The sequence below is a fragment of the Eleutherodactylus coqui genome, chromosome 8 (assembly GCF_035609145.1).
Source record: "Eleutherodactylus coqui strain aEleCoq1 chromosome 8, aEleCoq1.hap1, whole genome shotgun sequence".
Lineage (NCBI taxonomy): Eukaryota > Metazoa > Chordata > Amphibia > Anura > Eleutherodactylidae > Eleutherodactylus > Eleutherodactylus coqui.
This window is the reverse complement of record NC_089844.1, coordinates 207,002,312-207,017,611: the sequence shown is the minus strand read 5'-3', so window position 1 is coordinate 207,017,611 and position 15,300 is coordinate 207,002,312. Positions and strand designations below refer to the sequence as shown.

General features: G+C 47.3%; 1 protein-coding gene across 2 annotated transcripts in view; it reads right to left on the bottom strand.

Annotated features, from left to right (window-relative positions):
- The window catches only part of PFKL (phosphofructokinase, liver type), a 115,758-nt gene that overhangs the window by 76,844 nt on the left and 23,614 nt on the right, over nucleotides 1-15,300 (bottom strand). For both annotated transcript variants that reach the window (XR_010786465.1, XM_066577269.1), the window contains exons 3-6: nucleotides 8,202-8,279; nucleotides 7,318-7,507; nucleotides 5,426-5,591; nucleotides 546-590 (exon numbers count right to left, since the gene is read on the bottom strand). Coding sequence is in view for 1 of the 2 variants with exons in the window: in XM_066577269.1 (XP_066433366.1) it covers nucleotides 546-590; nucleotides 5,426-5,591; nucleotides 7,318-7,507; nucleotides 8,202-8,279 (479 nt within the window). In the remaining variant the exon portion in view is untranslated. The remainder of the gene's footprint in view (nucleotides 1-545; nucleotides 591-5,425; nucleotides 5,592-7,317; nucleotides 7,508-8,201; nucleotides 8,280-15,300) is intronic.

Here is a 15,300-nt window from a genome sequence, read left to right as displayed (position 1 = left end):
CTTCTCCCTCGATTAGACACGCTTGCGCAGTCTGCTCTTCTGTTCTGTTGAATGGGGCCGCTCCGGCCGCACAGGTCTTCTGCATGCGCAAGCGCATCTAATCGAGGGAGAAGAAGGCTTTGGTCGGCGCCATGGAGACAGGGACGCCAACACCGGAGGGGGTAAGTGTATAACTTCTGTATGGCTCATAATTAATGCACGATGTACATTACAAAGTGCATTAATATGGCCATACAGAAGTGTATACACCCACTTGCTGCCGCGGGACAACCCCTTTAAGTAGTACAGGGTGGAGAAGTAGCCCAGAGAAGTCTGTAGAGAGGAGTCAAGTAGGAGTAGAGACATTCACACAGATGCAGAGAGAATTCTATATACAGTCTGCAGAAAGTAAATATGGGGAAAACCGCTCTAGAGTACAAAATCTATGGTTATTCCTCAGGTAGCAGGCAGCTGATTGTGAAAGGCCATCTGAGAGTGCGGGTGTGCACAAGAACGAGTCCACCGGCCGGGCCTTCCACAACATTAGATGAAGGAGATGTAATTACCCACAATGCCTTCCCATCACTTCCAGCACAAATGTCCTCTGGTGGCTGCAATGATAAAAACACAAGGTCATTGCATCAATTGGTAAAACATCTCACCAGGAATATCAAAAGTGCGGTTCATCTAGTAGAAGAAGTGGTTGCAACATGTTCAGAAGTTAGAGAGGACCTCAGCTCTTGTATAAGAAGTTAGAGAGGACCTCAGCTCTTGTATAAGAAGTTAGAAGTAATAAATAACGTCTTCTGTTACAAAAGTAGCAATAGAAAAGAAAGAAAGAATTATATCTATATTTGGCCTTGCCGTAATCCTACCGAACTGTAGGACAAGTCATTTTTACTGCTCATCGAGTCCCATAAAACCCCAAAGAACAATGGCGGCGTTCAGTCTACCATGCCACCCCCAGTTAATTAACTCGTAACAAGACAGCATTGGGGCGCCATTATGGGCTGCCGTTGGCGGAACGTGCTGTCAGGTCCCAGCCATGTCTGACGCACTAATGTCTGGTGAAGGATGGCGGATGGCAGACTGAAGGCTCTAGCGGTGGAGGCAGATGGACACAACGGATTGGATTGCCATTTACATTATTCATAAAATCAACCAATGGTGAACAGAGGTGGTAAAGCCACAAATCAGGCCTTCTACTTCTACAGAGTCGCCTTTAGGCCTCGTTCACACGAGCGCTCCGAGTGCGCATTAGAGGTGCGCCCAGAAAGAGCTTCATATAGGAACCGATGGAAGCGTTCACATGAGAGTGTTAGACGCACTGAATTTGGGCACCTGCCAAAGATAAGACTGTTCCATGGTGGGCGCGAGATAGGCCCTCAGCTATCTTATGGGAGCTGGAATGCCCACACCACGGATCGTATGAACGGGCTAAGGCCAGATGGACATGGCCGGGTGGGTATCCAACCCTGTGCTCGGCCGGGGACTTCTGCATACCTGCCCGGATTCTTCTTCACCGTGCCGTGGATGTGCCAGCCAGCGCAGTACAGATAATGCAGCGCCATCGCAGCGACCTTTAACCCCTTAATGACATGGCCTATTTTGGGCTTAGGGACGCAACGATTTTTGGCGGATTTTCGTCATTTTTCAAAAGCCGTAACTTTTTTTATTTTTCCGTGGACGCGGCCGTATAAGGGCTTGTTTTTTGCGTGGCGAGCTGTAGTTTTATCGGTGCCACTTTTGGGTACATAGACGATATTGTAAAACTTTTATTATTTTATTTTATGATAGCAGGGAGAGAAACGCATCAATTCTGCCATAGATTTTTTTTAGCGCGTTAATCACACAGCTTAAACGTCAATACATTTTTTCTGCGGGTCGGTATGGTGACAACAATACCAAAAATTTTACTTTTTTTAGGTTTTTTCACTTTTCTGCAATAAAAACCCTTTTTTGGAATTTTTTTTTTCTAAATCGCTGCATTCAAAGTCCTGTAACTCTTATTTTTGATGTACGGAGCTCTATGAGGGCTTATTTTTTGAGAGACGAGCTGTAGTTTTTATTGGTACCATTTTGGGGTACATACGGCTTTTTGGATCACTTATTGCCTCAGCTTTTTTTTTTTACGCTTTTTTCCATGCACAGACAAAAGCATGTGCAACTTATTGTACGTGTCGTTATGGACGCGACAATACCAAATATGTGGGGTTTTAATGAGAAAAAGCATAAAAAAAAGTTTGTTTTTTTTCTTTTTTATTCATTTTTATTTTACTTTTTTTTTTAAAGCAATTTGCGTCCCTCTGGGGCACTTACAGTACAGCACTGATGATCACTGTGATAAAAGGCATGGCAAGGCTACTGCCCTGCCTTATCGCTTATACAGCGATCACAGGCTATGGCAATACAGGACGCCACGGCAACCAGCCAGGCTCTCTGCGATTATATCGCGAGAGCCCGGTGACGTCACAGAGGGAGCACGCTCCCTCTGTGAACCCCTCCTATGCAGCGATTTACATTGATCGCGGCAGGGAAAGGGTTAACAGCAGGGGGCGCATCTCCGATGCACCCCGGCTGTTGCAGCCGGAGGCCGGCTATGACTGACAGCCGGCTCCCGCTGCGGGATAGCGCAAGATCATAAGTGATCCCGTGCTGCCCTCAAGACGTAAGTTGCGGGAAGTACCCTGCTGCCAGGACGTAAACTTACGCCCTGAAGCGGGAAGGGATTAATCCAGCTCAAAATAGAGCATGCTGCGATCCTTCACCCACGAGCAGAAAACAATAGATGTTCGCTCGTGGGCATGAAAACCCGTTTTAACATTCCATGCTTAGAGGGTTATTGCTGCGGACGCCCACACCAGATTCCACAGCCAAAATCCGCCCGTGTGCATTGGGCCTAATTCAAAGAGCTGGAATTCCCCAGTTCACGTGATCTTCGGTGCAGTATAGCCGCCATCCTTTCATGTGTCTATGCTGCGCCAAAATAGCACTCGTCTAGGTACAACCTAGCTTACAGGCATGAGTCAGTTAGCTAAAAGAAAGACAGCCTAGGATAGGTAGAAAGGTTCTGCGCACAGGTCGGAGGAGAGGAGGAGCTAAATCGAGAAGAGTGTAGTTAGTTGGAAGGGAGAAGGAGATAGAGGAGCAAGAAGGAGGTTGCTAGACAGAGGTCCAGAGAAAGGAAAAGCTGAGAGCCAGTGCGGTGGGAAGGACAGAAAGAGTGAGCACCCAAAAGTTCTATAATTCAGAAGAGACTGAAGAGAAGAAATAAATAAGACTTTAGCAAAAATCTAAAGAAACCTTAAGATCTGAAAGAATAGAAGAGAATCAGCCGAAGACTAAAGTCATTGTAATGTTCTCTGGGAAGGGAAATTCAGAACTCAAAAGAATAGCAGCAACTAAAGAGAGAAGAGAGGGAGGTCAAAGCATAGTGGATGGGAAGAAAACCCAAGCTTAATTATGGCCAGAGAGACCATTTGTTGTCCAGATAGATCATGCCTGCAAATGCGCTAATTGTACTGTTACTACCTCAAAGTGAAGTCAAGTGAATTGTGAACTGCACTTTAAAGTAACACAACTTTGAATTGTACTGCTAATGCAAAGTGATTCTCCGATTTCACTAAGGAAAGCTGAAGGTTCTTGTTATTTTGACGCAATAAACTGTTCAATGATTTCATTGTTACTTCTGCCTAATGGAGTCCCTTCCCACCATTCGCCATCTGCACTGAGGTACCGCACCACACTTTAGGGAAAAGAAATAGGTTTTTCTTATTTTTATATTATTTTGTCCGGCATAGGTCTTGGTCTGTAAATAGACTGGCGCCATGGACCTGACAACTGCCTTCTTCACCTGTAGAGAGCCGCACCAGAATCGCGCTTTTTGGAAAGGAGCAGCAGCGCCTCTGTGACAAACAGTTGCTGCTCTGCCACTAAGTCTGGTCTGGCCTACTGCAACATCATAAGAGTTTTGAAATATTCAGTAGTCAATATAAAAAAGTGAGTTAGTCTTGTGGGTATCTGATAAGCCCTTTGAACGGGGCAAGCAGTTTTAGTGCAGGAAAGAGTTCTGCGGAGGGGTTGCCATTTTTGTCATCCTAGAGCTGGTCAGACAGGTTTTAGGGGAAGCCACATGCAAATTGGATTTACTCCCAAAATCCAGTATCCCACACCGCCAGCTGGACAGAGGAAGTACAAGAAGGTGAATTGTTAAATATTCAATGGGTTTGCCCCTCGCCATCTGGCCACCCAGTCTTAGGCCAGGGATTTGCTTAATAAACTAACGGGTAGGTACAAACCTAAGGTCCAGGGTGGAAAGTTATGCTGGATAATCTGACAGGGTCACATTTGAGGAGGACAGCCTGTAGCTTAAGTGTCTGCCATTTTGTATCCATCCTCAAGAATAGAAAACATACATAAAATTTGCTGTCCGTTTGGCCAAATGCACACGGGGAGGGGGGGGATCCAGCGGCGGGCTTTCCCGCAGAACTTCCGCCTGTGACCGCTACCATACGATTTCATTCGATAATGCAATCCTATGCAGACAGCTGCAATTTGACCGCATGAAAACTCACGTGGTGAACAAATCGCGGCATGTGCCATTTCTGTGGGAGGCTTGTGCTAGTGACGAGCCGGCTCTGGTCTGCGTGGCTGACAGACAGCCGGCAGAGAGCGAGACACCAGGAAGAGGTGAGCGCCGGGTCACTGCTCGCATCTCGCAGCAGGATCCTACCCGGCCGTCTGCACGAGGTCTTCAGGTTTCTAGATTTTCCTCCATTATTAACGGTTTTGCATTTATGGCATCATTTTTATTTTGTCTAATTTTTAACATTTTAATAAGTGTTGGATTTCTTTCAATTAAAGTCTAAAAACTTAGATTAGTTTGTCCTTGTTACTCTGAACCCTCCAAGCCTTTAGTGGCATTAACCAGTTGATTGCTGGAGAGCAGTGTGGTCATAAAGGCCCCTTGGCCTTCTGCAGGGATAGTCTGGGGCTTATGGACCGTGTTGGGAAGCGTCATCAACCCCTGGCAGTGGCACCGGGGCCACGCCTTGCGAGAGGACGCACCGGGGCCACGCCTTGCGAGAGGACGCACCGGGGCCACGCCTTGCGAGAGGACGCACCGGGGCCACGCCTTGCGAGAGGACGCACCGGGGCCACGCCTTGCGAGAGGACGCACCGGGGCCACGCCTTGCGAGAGGACGCACCGGGGCCACGCCTTGCGAGAGGACGCACCGGGGCCACGCCTTGCGAGAGGACGCACCGGCGTCACGCCTTGCGAGAGGACGCACCGGCGTCACGCCTTGCGAGAGGACGCACCGGCGTCACGCCTTGCGAGAGGACGCACCGGCGTCACGCCTTGCGAGAGGACGCACCGGCGTCACGCCTTGCGAGAGGACGGACGTATAGTAATGTACCAGAATGCACTTACACAACATGTACTTACCTCTGTGCAGTAGTAGTGATGGCATCAATAACCTCCATGATCCTGTGCAGAGCCGAGTCCGTTCCAATGGTCATATCCGTCCCACAGAAGTCGTTGTCGATGGAGCCCACCATTCCAACAATGTTTAGGTGAGAATATTTTGCAGCAGTATCTTCAGTTATCTTTTCTGTTACAAAATAAGAGCAGTTTGATCAGATCTGCGACTCCAACAACGTGTGGCATCAACACCGCAGCGCTCCAACTGTGTAGCCGCATGCATGGTGGCAATCCACACTATAAACTGCATATCCCATAGGAATATTACGCTACAAATACTGCAGCGCCTGTACTCCAGCCCGCCTGTACTCCATCCACCAACACCGATGGACATAGCCTACACCTATGGGGCAGTGGTCTGGGGGTCTCGCACTTGTTCTGGTCATCACCCCTCGGTCACATATGTGGATCGGTTTCCCCAGGAGAGGAGCACTTGCACATTTAGCCCCTCGGATGCTGCAGTCATTGCTGGCCCCCAGGGCATACATTTATGTCCTGCGCATGTCGGGTTTATATGGCGCAGGATTGGGAGACAATCTGGCTCCATACACGGAAATCTTTGCCAGCTGATAGCCACCCGCAAGAGCCACGATCAGGGTTCATGCTGATTGCAGCTGGTAACCCTTTAAATGCAGTTGGCAATTCTGACAGCAGCATTTAAATGCCCCCGTTGGTATTCCAGGGTCTCAAACAGCCCCCCTGTATAATGCAATACTTTGGTACTGCATTATATTTCTCTAAGTGATCAAGCAATTGCAAGTTTCATGTTTCCCATGGAGGACAAAAAGCAAAAAAAAAAAAAAGGTGAAAAGGAGTTTTGAAAAGTTCTAAAAATTAGAAAAAACAAACAAAAAAAACAAAAAAAAAACACAGTCCCAAGTAAGAGTCGCATCATTAACCTCTTAACAGCACAAGACGCAAGTTTACGTCCTGGCTGGGGGGGCGCTCAACATAACAGAACTTAAGCCATGCCTTCCTGCGGACAGCGTGGCCTCAGAGGTGAGCCTGCACAACCCTGCAACCAGCTGTGACTGATAGCTGGCCGTGCGCTGCAACAGCGGGGATGGATGAGAACAATGATCCCTGTTACCCTGAAAATAAGCCCTAGCATGATTTTTAAATAGTGTCCAAGCAGCTATACATGTGCAAAAGAAATATTTTGAAGCAAAAAAAAAATATAAGACCCTGTCTTATTTTCAGGGGCAAGCGTGGTATTAACCCTTTCCAATCCACTGTCTGACCTCTGAAGACATTATGATTTAAGGCTGTACAGCTCCGATGCTGGAAGACGTCCGTCGGGGTTCTCTTACTGTATATTGCCAGCCTCTCTGCTGTCGGAGCCTATCCTACGTGTCAGCTCATGCAGTACTGGCTTTAGCCAGCAGATAGCGCCGTTGTATAACGGCAGAAAAAGAGTAAGCGACCTAGGAAAACCAGGATATAAATTGGATTGGAAAGGGTTAACCCCCTACATGCCGCGATAAGTATCATGGCATGTAAAGGGTTCAGAGGGAACGTGCTGGTGTTGCAGCTTATGATCTCTATTGTAAGCAGTAAGTACTGCAGTGCATTATTAAAGTGATGAGAGCTTTTATGATTCTAGTCTAACCCCCCCCCCCCCCCCCAAAAAAAAAGTGTCGCCAAACATTATTATAATGGCCATTAAAAAAAAACTACATTTCACCACGCAACGGAACTCTAGTTATGGCTCGTAAAAAATAGGTGGCCTTAGGTCCAAAACAGGCTGCGTCCATTAGGGGTTAAGCAGAAGCTGCCTGATCTTAGGTCTTCTCTGCCACTTGTACATGGGCACCTGCCCTCTGGTGATACAGACCAGTCACACCGCCTAGATTTACCTTCTTTAACCAGTTCTGCCAGCAGACCTCCCCACTCCTTGCGAAACAGATTTGCTCCGGTTAGACTTCCATCACCGCCGATGACACATAAATTTGTTATACCGTGCCGGACAAGATTGAAGGCTGCGGACAAACGCCCTTCGTGGGTCATAAACGCCTTACAGCGTGCGCTGCCTATGATGGTGCCACCCTACAAGAGAGAGCGCAGTGAGGAGACAGCAGGCCAGGAAGTAACTTTGTCCCTACGGTGGAGAATGGAAGCCAATAGCCGTCCTTAGCCGATCCCGGATAGGACTGTTAGGCCAGCTTCACACGGGCAGGCATGAGTAGAACACGAGAAAAACAATCATTGCAGAATGGCCACAGGAGCGGCATCATCACCATAGAGACGGTGCAACGTCTGCTCAACTGCGCATGTGTCGGATAGCGCTCCGGCCGTCACATTCGCAACAGAGACGGCCGCGTGGTTGCCATAGCGATGGTGCGGCGTCCTCAGTACTGTGTACATGTCATCCGGCGCTCCGGACAGCATAATTGCCACAGAGCAGAAGACTGGCGAAGAGGTAAGCTGGGGTCACCGGGTCAAACTCTGCGGGGTCTGATCCGTCCGTGTGCAGGCGGCCTAACCCCTTAGTGACCCAACCATATGTATTTTTGCATCAGCCACAAGGAAGTCTTGGCCTAGGCCTTGAGGCAGGGACCGGCCGTCTACACTTGGGTTCTGTCATTAACTCCACACAGACATGTTAAAAAAATGCTAAGGGAAAACCCATTCCTCACCGATCTGCTGGCGAAAAAAAAAACATTCCGACTGCATTGATGTAAAAGACAGAGATCTGCCCCCTAGGGGTGAACAGGCAGTATAACGGCATATACAATCTTACCAGCTGGATTATGTTGGACACACTGAGCCAGCTGGCTTGTTGGATACAATCACCACCTTCCAGCAAACCTTCATAGCCCTGTAATGAGAAGAGCAGATCGATCAGACCAGCGGGGAAGCAGAAATAAATTGCTTTTTTTTTTTCCCCCGCGAGCAGAAATCACAATTGCAGTCAATGGGAGCTGTCCGACCTGCGGCCCTCCCGAGCATTGCGGATAGGCTGTGGGTACGAGCATCATCACCTAGCGACAGCGCGGGAAAAATATCTGTACTGTGGATGTCTGACGGCTCGCTGCAGCCATCCGCAGTACAGGTAATGAAGACGACGGGTACGCAGGGTCGCCGGCTGGGGGCCGAGATGGACTCCGCTGCAGGTGGGCTTACAGAGAGAGATATATATATCATATCTTTTAGATCATCAGATAACCTTGGAGATGAACTTGCCGTAGGAGCCTCTGTTGATAAATGTGGTTATTCGAAAACGTTCCACAACCTGCCTGTTTCAGAGTCGGCTTAACTCTGAGCGGGGGAGGAGGACAATCCGTTACCCGTAAGAGATCGGCAACACCCCAACTGGAGAACTCATCGTAGCGTCACTCCAGCAATGGCCGTCACCCGCACAGTCCCAAAGGAACACGAATGTCCAATATCTTGTTCATGCGGCATTCTGGCGTCGGCTCAGGCTCGCTGTATTGTCACATTTTGCCAAATTTAGGTCTGGATACAACTTTAAAGAAGACTGCCACATTGCTGCTCTAATCCATTATATGGAAGTCTGATATCTATAGGTAAGATGGTGTATGTTTGGGAAGGAACAGGGAAGAAGCCCTGGTGCCTCAAGATTGAGAAACAGGAATACCAGAAGGAACGCCTGTTCCAGCGCCTCCAAGCAGAGGCATCCCACGCCGTCTGGTTACACTTCATCTTAGGAAGGGATATAGTGAAAGTAGAACCGTTTTCTTTGGTTTTGTCGATACATTCTGACACGTTGCCGCTACTTTCTATCACGCTGCTGTATCTCCAGTATCATTAGTAAAACCTCCATCATTACTTTCCAAATGCTTCCATTTTTTTTCTATATTACTTGCATTCTGCCACCACAATTTGTCCAAATCCTGCAGCATCACAGCGGGGTTGGAAATGTTCTTCCCCTAATAGGTTCTTGCCTGTACTAGTTGGATTTTAAACATGCTCATGCCAACATGGCGGCTAAATAGAAAAAAATGCCCGAGGAGGAGACGAGAGGCGGATACAAGAGTTATGTTCTAGGAATGCCAGGATGGACTGCCCACAAAGCTCATGAATGAAGAGACTAACTCCCTGACTGCCCCTGGGATGAATGCCCTCTCCAAAATGGGAGCCATGTAGATATGGTGGACAACAAGACCCTGACTACAGACGTACCTCTCTTACGGAGCCGGATGGCCCATCTAGAGGTTCCAGGACCGTATTCTGTGGTAACTAGGAGTCACATAGTCCCAGCCAGACCACCTCAGGCTACAGCTAGATGACGAGACAGTATAAGGGGAGGGGGGGGGGGGGGATACAGGGCGCGGTAGAGGGGGACACTTCTACCACCGGAGCCCCAGGTGGGCAGAATGCCAGGCGAAGTCTGCAGTCCAATTTTCAGGGGCGAAGATCTGAACCTCAAGTGTATCAGATTACAGAATATACCCCCTGGAAGCAGATTTATCAACTGGCAATGTGCAAACAGTTGCCCGATGCCAGACAGATCCGCATCATCCAAACTACCTATAATTGTAACTTACAGAATCTGGCGACTACGGACCTGTGATGTCCAAAATAATGGAGACTGGACTGGCACCTCACTGTGTAGCACCCGTATCCAGGACATTGGAGTGCTTTGATTAAGCCATCCCTTCTGGGTAAGTTTTTGTCACGGCTCTTGAAGAATGGGCTAAGACAATTTTTCTTGAGCAGTCAGTGACTTTGACGAACATGATGTAAGAAAAGGCAATGACAGAGAAATGTTACACTTGAGTGCATAAACAGTGACAGGACATGAGTTATAACAGCCCAAATTCTCTGGACATGTGCAAACAAAGCCTAGAGGGGTAATGAATTTTCAGCCTCACGGCGGGGGGGGGGGGGGGGGGGGGGGGTCAGGAGAAGGAGACAAGGGAACAGAGGATCTTTCACTTGCTATAATTGTGGAAAGAAGAGACACCTCTCCCATGAATGTTGCACCCCTAACCCCGCACCCACCGACATGCCTCTCGCCAGCACTCCACAGGAAGTTGGCAACCCAGTATCTCAAGTGTGCCCATTTACTGTTCCTCCCACTGCAGGACAAGCATCTATGGTAAAAAAAAAAAACCTTAACCTGTCAGGGGGACGGGGATATTTACTTTTTAGTAGATACTGGAGCAGCCAAATCAGTGGTGCACCTAGATAGTGTTTTCCCTAGGTAGTCACAGATGACTGTGTCACTTGTACCAGAGTTGATTGGAATCCTGTGGAGACTCCCCTTATCAAGCCACTTGTGGTCCGCCTCATCCCAACTACGCTATCCTCGCTCCATTGTCGTCAGCGATACAGCCACGGTTAATTTGCTTGGGGCAGATGTGTTACAAGCAATACAAGCAAATCTCCTTCCTGAAGGATTCATTACACTGCAGACCGGTGACCCTGAAGAGCAATTAGGCTTACTAAGTCACAGAAAACTGAATCCTCTCCGAAAGGTCAGCCTCACCCAGCACTAACGGACATTCCTGATGATCTGTAGGCTGACGGCTAGACAAACATTTAACGCGTTCCAGACCACTCTGTCATGATAAAGTTTAAGCCCGGAGCCACACCCACAAGAGTCACACAATACCCATTGAGCCCCTCCCAAGAGGTGGCTATAGAGAAAAACCATACAGGCACTATTGCAGGTGAATGCTATACAAGAGAACACATTGCTCTGCAATACTCCTTTGTACCCCAGTAAAAAGAAAACTGGGAATGGCCAACTCCTCACTATCGTATGGTCCATAACCCACAGGCAAGTAAATGCAGTTACTGAACTAATGATTTCCATTGTACCAAACCCTCACAGTCTGCTAGCACAAATACCACCCACATCCACCCGCTTTGCTATTGTGGATTTTGCCAATGCTTTTTTTAGTGTCCCCCTGCATAAAGACTGTCTGTATTTGGTTGATTTTACATTTAAAGAGGAGGAATGTGTGCTTGGCAGGAGCTGTGGGCACAGCCCCTTCTGCCTCCCAGCTTCATAGTTAGATAGATAAGCGAAAAGGAGTGTGTGATTGACCTTGCAAAATCTTGCAGGGGTACTCTGCATCTGTGAATGGAATAGAAACTTGTAATGAATCCAGGGAATTATGCGGTCTTAAAAATAGGAACGATAGGAATTTTAAGGTACATTCTTGCTGTTATTTGTGTAAATGGCAGTTCTGTGATTGGATGTCTGTATACTTGCTAAATAGTGTTACTGTTGTGTTTTCTCTGTGAGAAATTAGTGTTCCTATTATGGGAAAATATTAGTGATACTAGTGGTTGCTGTGGAATTACAAACAGTTACAGGTTGAATTTTTTTTCTTCTGTTTGCTGCTCCTGATAACAGGAATTCCAGAGGGAGGTGGTAGCGACTGAATGCATGTGTATGTAAGAGGAGGAGAGTTGTAGTACTTCTGTAACTTTCTTTGCGTGATACTGTTGTGACCATTTGTTAGTGTCCTTCTGCTTTCTCAGTCTGCTTTTGTCCAGCACTGAGAGGGTTACCCAGCTCTCTCCTGAGCCCACCTGAGGGATTCATTAGTAATTACACCCCTATTTAAGATGAACTGATGCACTTTAATGCCTTTCAATTTAAGTTTATCACACTCAGCCTTTCCTGTGTTGTGCCCGTGTTCAGGCATATCTGTATGTCCTGGTGTGAACGGTGTGTATCCTACCATGTTCTGTGTGAACTATCCCATGCTTTTGTGGGTCTCCTGTAGGCTTTCTGAGCTGGCATGGTCGCCAGTTCTGTCTATATATGTGTATATTCCTGCATCTGTCTGCGGTTCTGAGTTTTCACCTCTTCAGGGATAGTCAGACCCGAGGTTCCAGCGCAGGGCTGCTCTTATGAGGATGGTCACTCTGCTTATAGGTAGAGGTCTGCCCTTCTCCCTGCAGCCAAGGGTTAGTTCCCCTTTCCCTGTCTGCAGTCCATCGATCTGAGGAGTTGGCTATTAACCACACAGGGACAGTCCTCAGATTGGTTTGGTTGGTCCAGTGGATCCACAATTTCCTGAAATCTGTAACAGCAGTAAACATTGTGTGTGGAGGATTATATGGTTATTTTTATATATGAGACAGACTTGACCGCATGGATGGATGAGAGTTAATGACCAGCTGTGATCAATGTAAAATGTGTGATGCAGATATTGACTGGGGATATAAAAATTTTCTCTCTCTATGCGCAAGAATTTAATGACCGCTCAGAGTAGGATGTCAATTTTAGCCACATTTTTGTTCTTTCTATTGCTAATGTGTCTTTGTATATTTTGGTGTCAGTCTTCACTGGAACTGTAATTTTATCCATTCAGAATAAGCAGAGATAAACAGTGCCTCCCCTGACATTCCACAGCAGACTGGCTGGCAACGCCCTGTAGCATATTACTCAACACGCCTTCACCCTGTTGCTTGTGTTGTGCCCTCTTGTGTTAGAAATGCTAACTGCAGCTGGAAAATAAATAAAATACAAAGTTCTGAGATAGCTTTCAATTTACATATGACAGTATTTAGAACACTGTCATAGGTTTTCGTTCAGACTTTGCCTCGTAGAATGTCACTTTTATCTACAGTGCGCCCTGCTCATGCCAGTCAACGTGCCAGTGTTGCAACGCTCTCAGTCCAGCTACCTTGCTACATCTGGAAAAGGAGGGAAGTGGGAATAATCACATGGCAGTTTTTTTCCTTTCAGCGTGATACACATGACTATGCTAGCTAATGGCCCAGGAGGCAGGGGATTCAGTCATGTTGATCAGTCATTAGATAACCTTGATTTTGAACTCTGTGGATGGATTGAGGTATGGTCAAGAAGGCAGGTTCTACACAGGTTATGTTGTGCTCTCCTTACATGAAGTAGTCAAAGCTGAACCTCTTCCGTCTTGCATGTCAGCCCAAGAAGCCAAATTGTAAGCTCTGGAAAAAGCAAGAGAACGCAGCTAACGTCCACATAGACTCATGCTGTGCCTATGGAGAGCGAGGTTATTCTTGAAAGCAAATAAAAGCAATTAAAAACAGAAAAGGTGTACAGGCACTGATGTCCGCTCTCTGCTGCCCAAGAGAGTGGCCAGAAAATGCTACAAAAGGCCACTCCAAGGATGGCAACTATAAATCCCCCGGCTGATCAGGCTGTGAAGACAGCCACACAGAAGCCCAGACTTGATCCTCCAGGGGTTGGGGCGGTACAGGTACCCCCTCAGACGTCACCCATAGTGGGTTATGACCTGTTAATTCAGTTACAAAAGCAGGCAACTAAGGGGGGGGAAGGAACAATGGGAACCAGCAAGAGGGGCAGAGAGACACCTGGAGATAAATGGATAGTATCTAACAAGCCTTGGTCTCCCACAGACCCCTATCCTGGCATGGCTTCGGCCTCCCATGGAAATACACACCTGTCCAAAACACCTATGACAGATGTGATGCTAAATCCTGGTGCATACCCATTACTAGCAATCACAACAGCTAAATACACACAGGGCTGCCTGATTTGTGCACAGAACAACGTGGGTAGGTCTGTATAGGCTCCCATGCAGTGCACCCCTCGTCTCGACTACCCGTTCCAGCGACTACTACTTCCAACTGCCAAGAGTGGGCAGGTACGAGTTTGTTCTGGTCTGCCTAGACCCATTCTCAAGGTAGCCAGTCTGGCATACACGCACACAAACGCCACCGCCAAAAACTGATATCTAAGGTGATATACAGGTACAACGGAGAGTGACCTAGGTACTCCCTCCATGGAAGAAGTGATACAGAAAGTAATGAAAGTCTTGGGGGTAGAACAGGCCTTTTATGCTCCGTACCATCCACAAAGCAGTGGTAGAGCAGAGAGTTTAAATGGTACCTTAGAAACCACGATCCAGAAGGCTATGGCAGAGCTCAACAGACAATGGACCGAGTGTGCCCCCCTCCGTATGGTACACACCTGACAGAATAGGCCTCATGAGGTACTTTTTGGGTCAGCCCTAATGTTAGGATTGTATTTACCGCGATAACTCTAGATGCAGCCTGGTAGCTTGACAAACTGTTATTGCTCTCACAAACCCCTAAGTAATGTATATTCAAGTGTTTTCTTCCTCTCCAGATCCTGACAGCTTAGAAGGAACTCATTCTGTGAAACTAGGAGATTGGGTGGTTACTAAAAGACACGTCTGCAGAGCTCTAGAACCCAGACTTGACGGTCCATAACAAATGTTCCTGACCACCGCTACAGATGTTCAGATGGAAGGACAAATCCAATTGGATACACTCGTCTCATTGCAAGAGTCTCCCCACCATGATGAACATAAGCTTTCTCCTAGGTTGTTCCATCCCTGTTATCTTTCTCACAGCTGTGGTTCCAGAACTAAGGCTCTGAAGGGTCTAATTAGCCTCTTTAAAGAACTAGCAGCATTTTCTGGCATCTCCGACCCCTTTTGATGACTGGTGGACTGATACTTTCGGCAGATGGAGGCACCGGATTTTATCTTTTGCTAGAACTTTAGTGACTCTTCTTACTGACATTGCTATTACTGATTGCATTATTCTGTGCCTTCAAGGAACTTTCCCAAAGACTCTTGACAAAGCTGTCCCTGTTATGCATGATGATGCTTTACCTTTGACTACTGACTCAGAAGCTGAAACTGCTTTCGGTCAACCCTCTCTTCTTAACTTCTTATCTTACTGCATTCCTTCTCTCAGATTGGAATATTAACAAAGTCTATGCTACTTGGGTATATAGGAATTACATGTTCACATAGTGACATACACCTGGGGCGTAAACATATGTTAATCATTAACCTCATTACATACTAGGCCAATCATGAGTTGTTATGATGGAAGGGGTGAAGTGGCGGGGGCGTGCATGTAATTAGTGAGTCATGGTC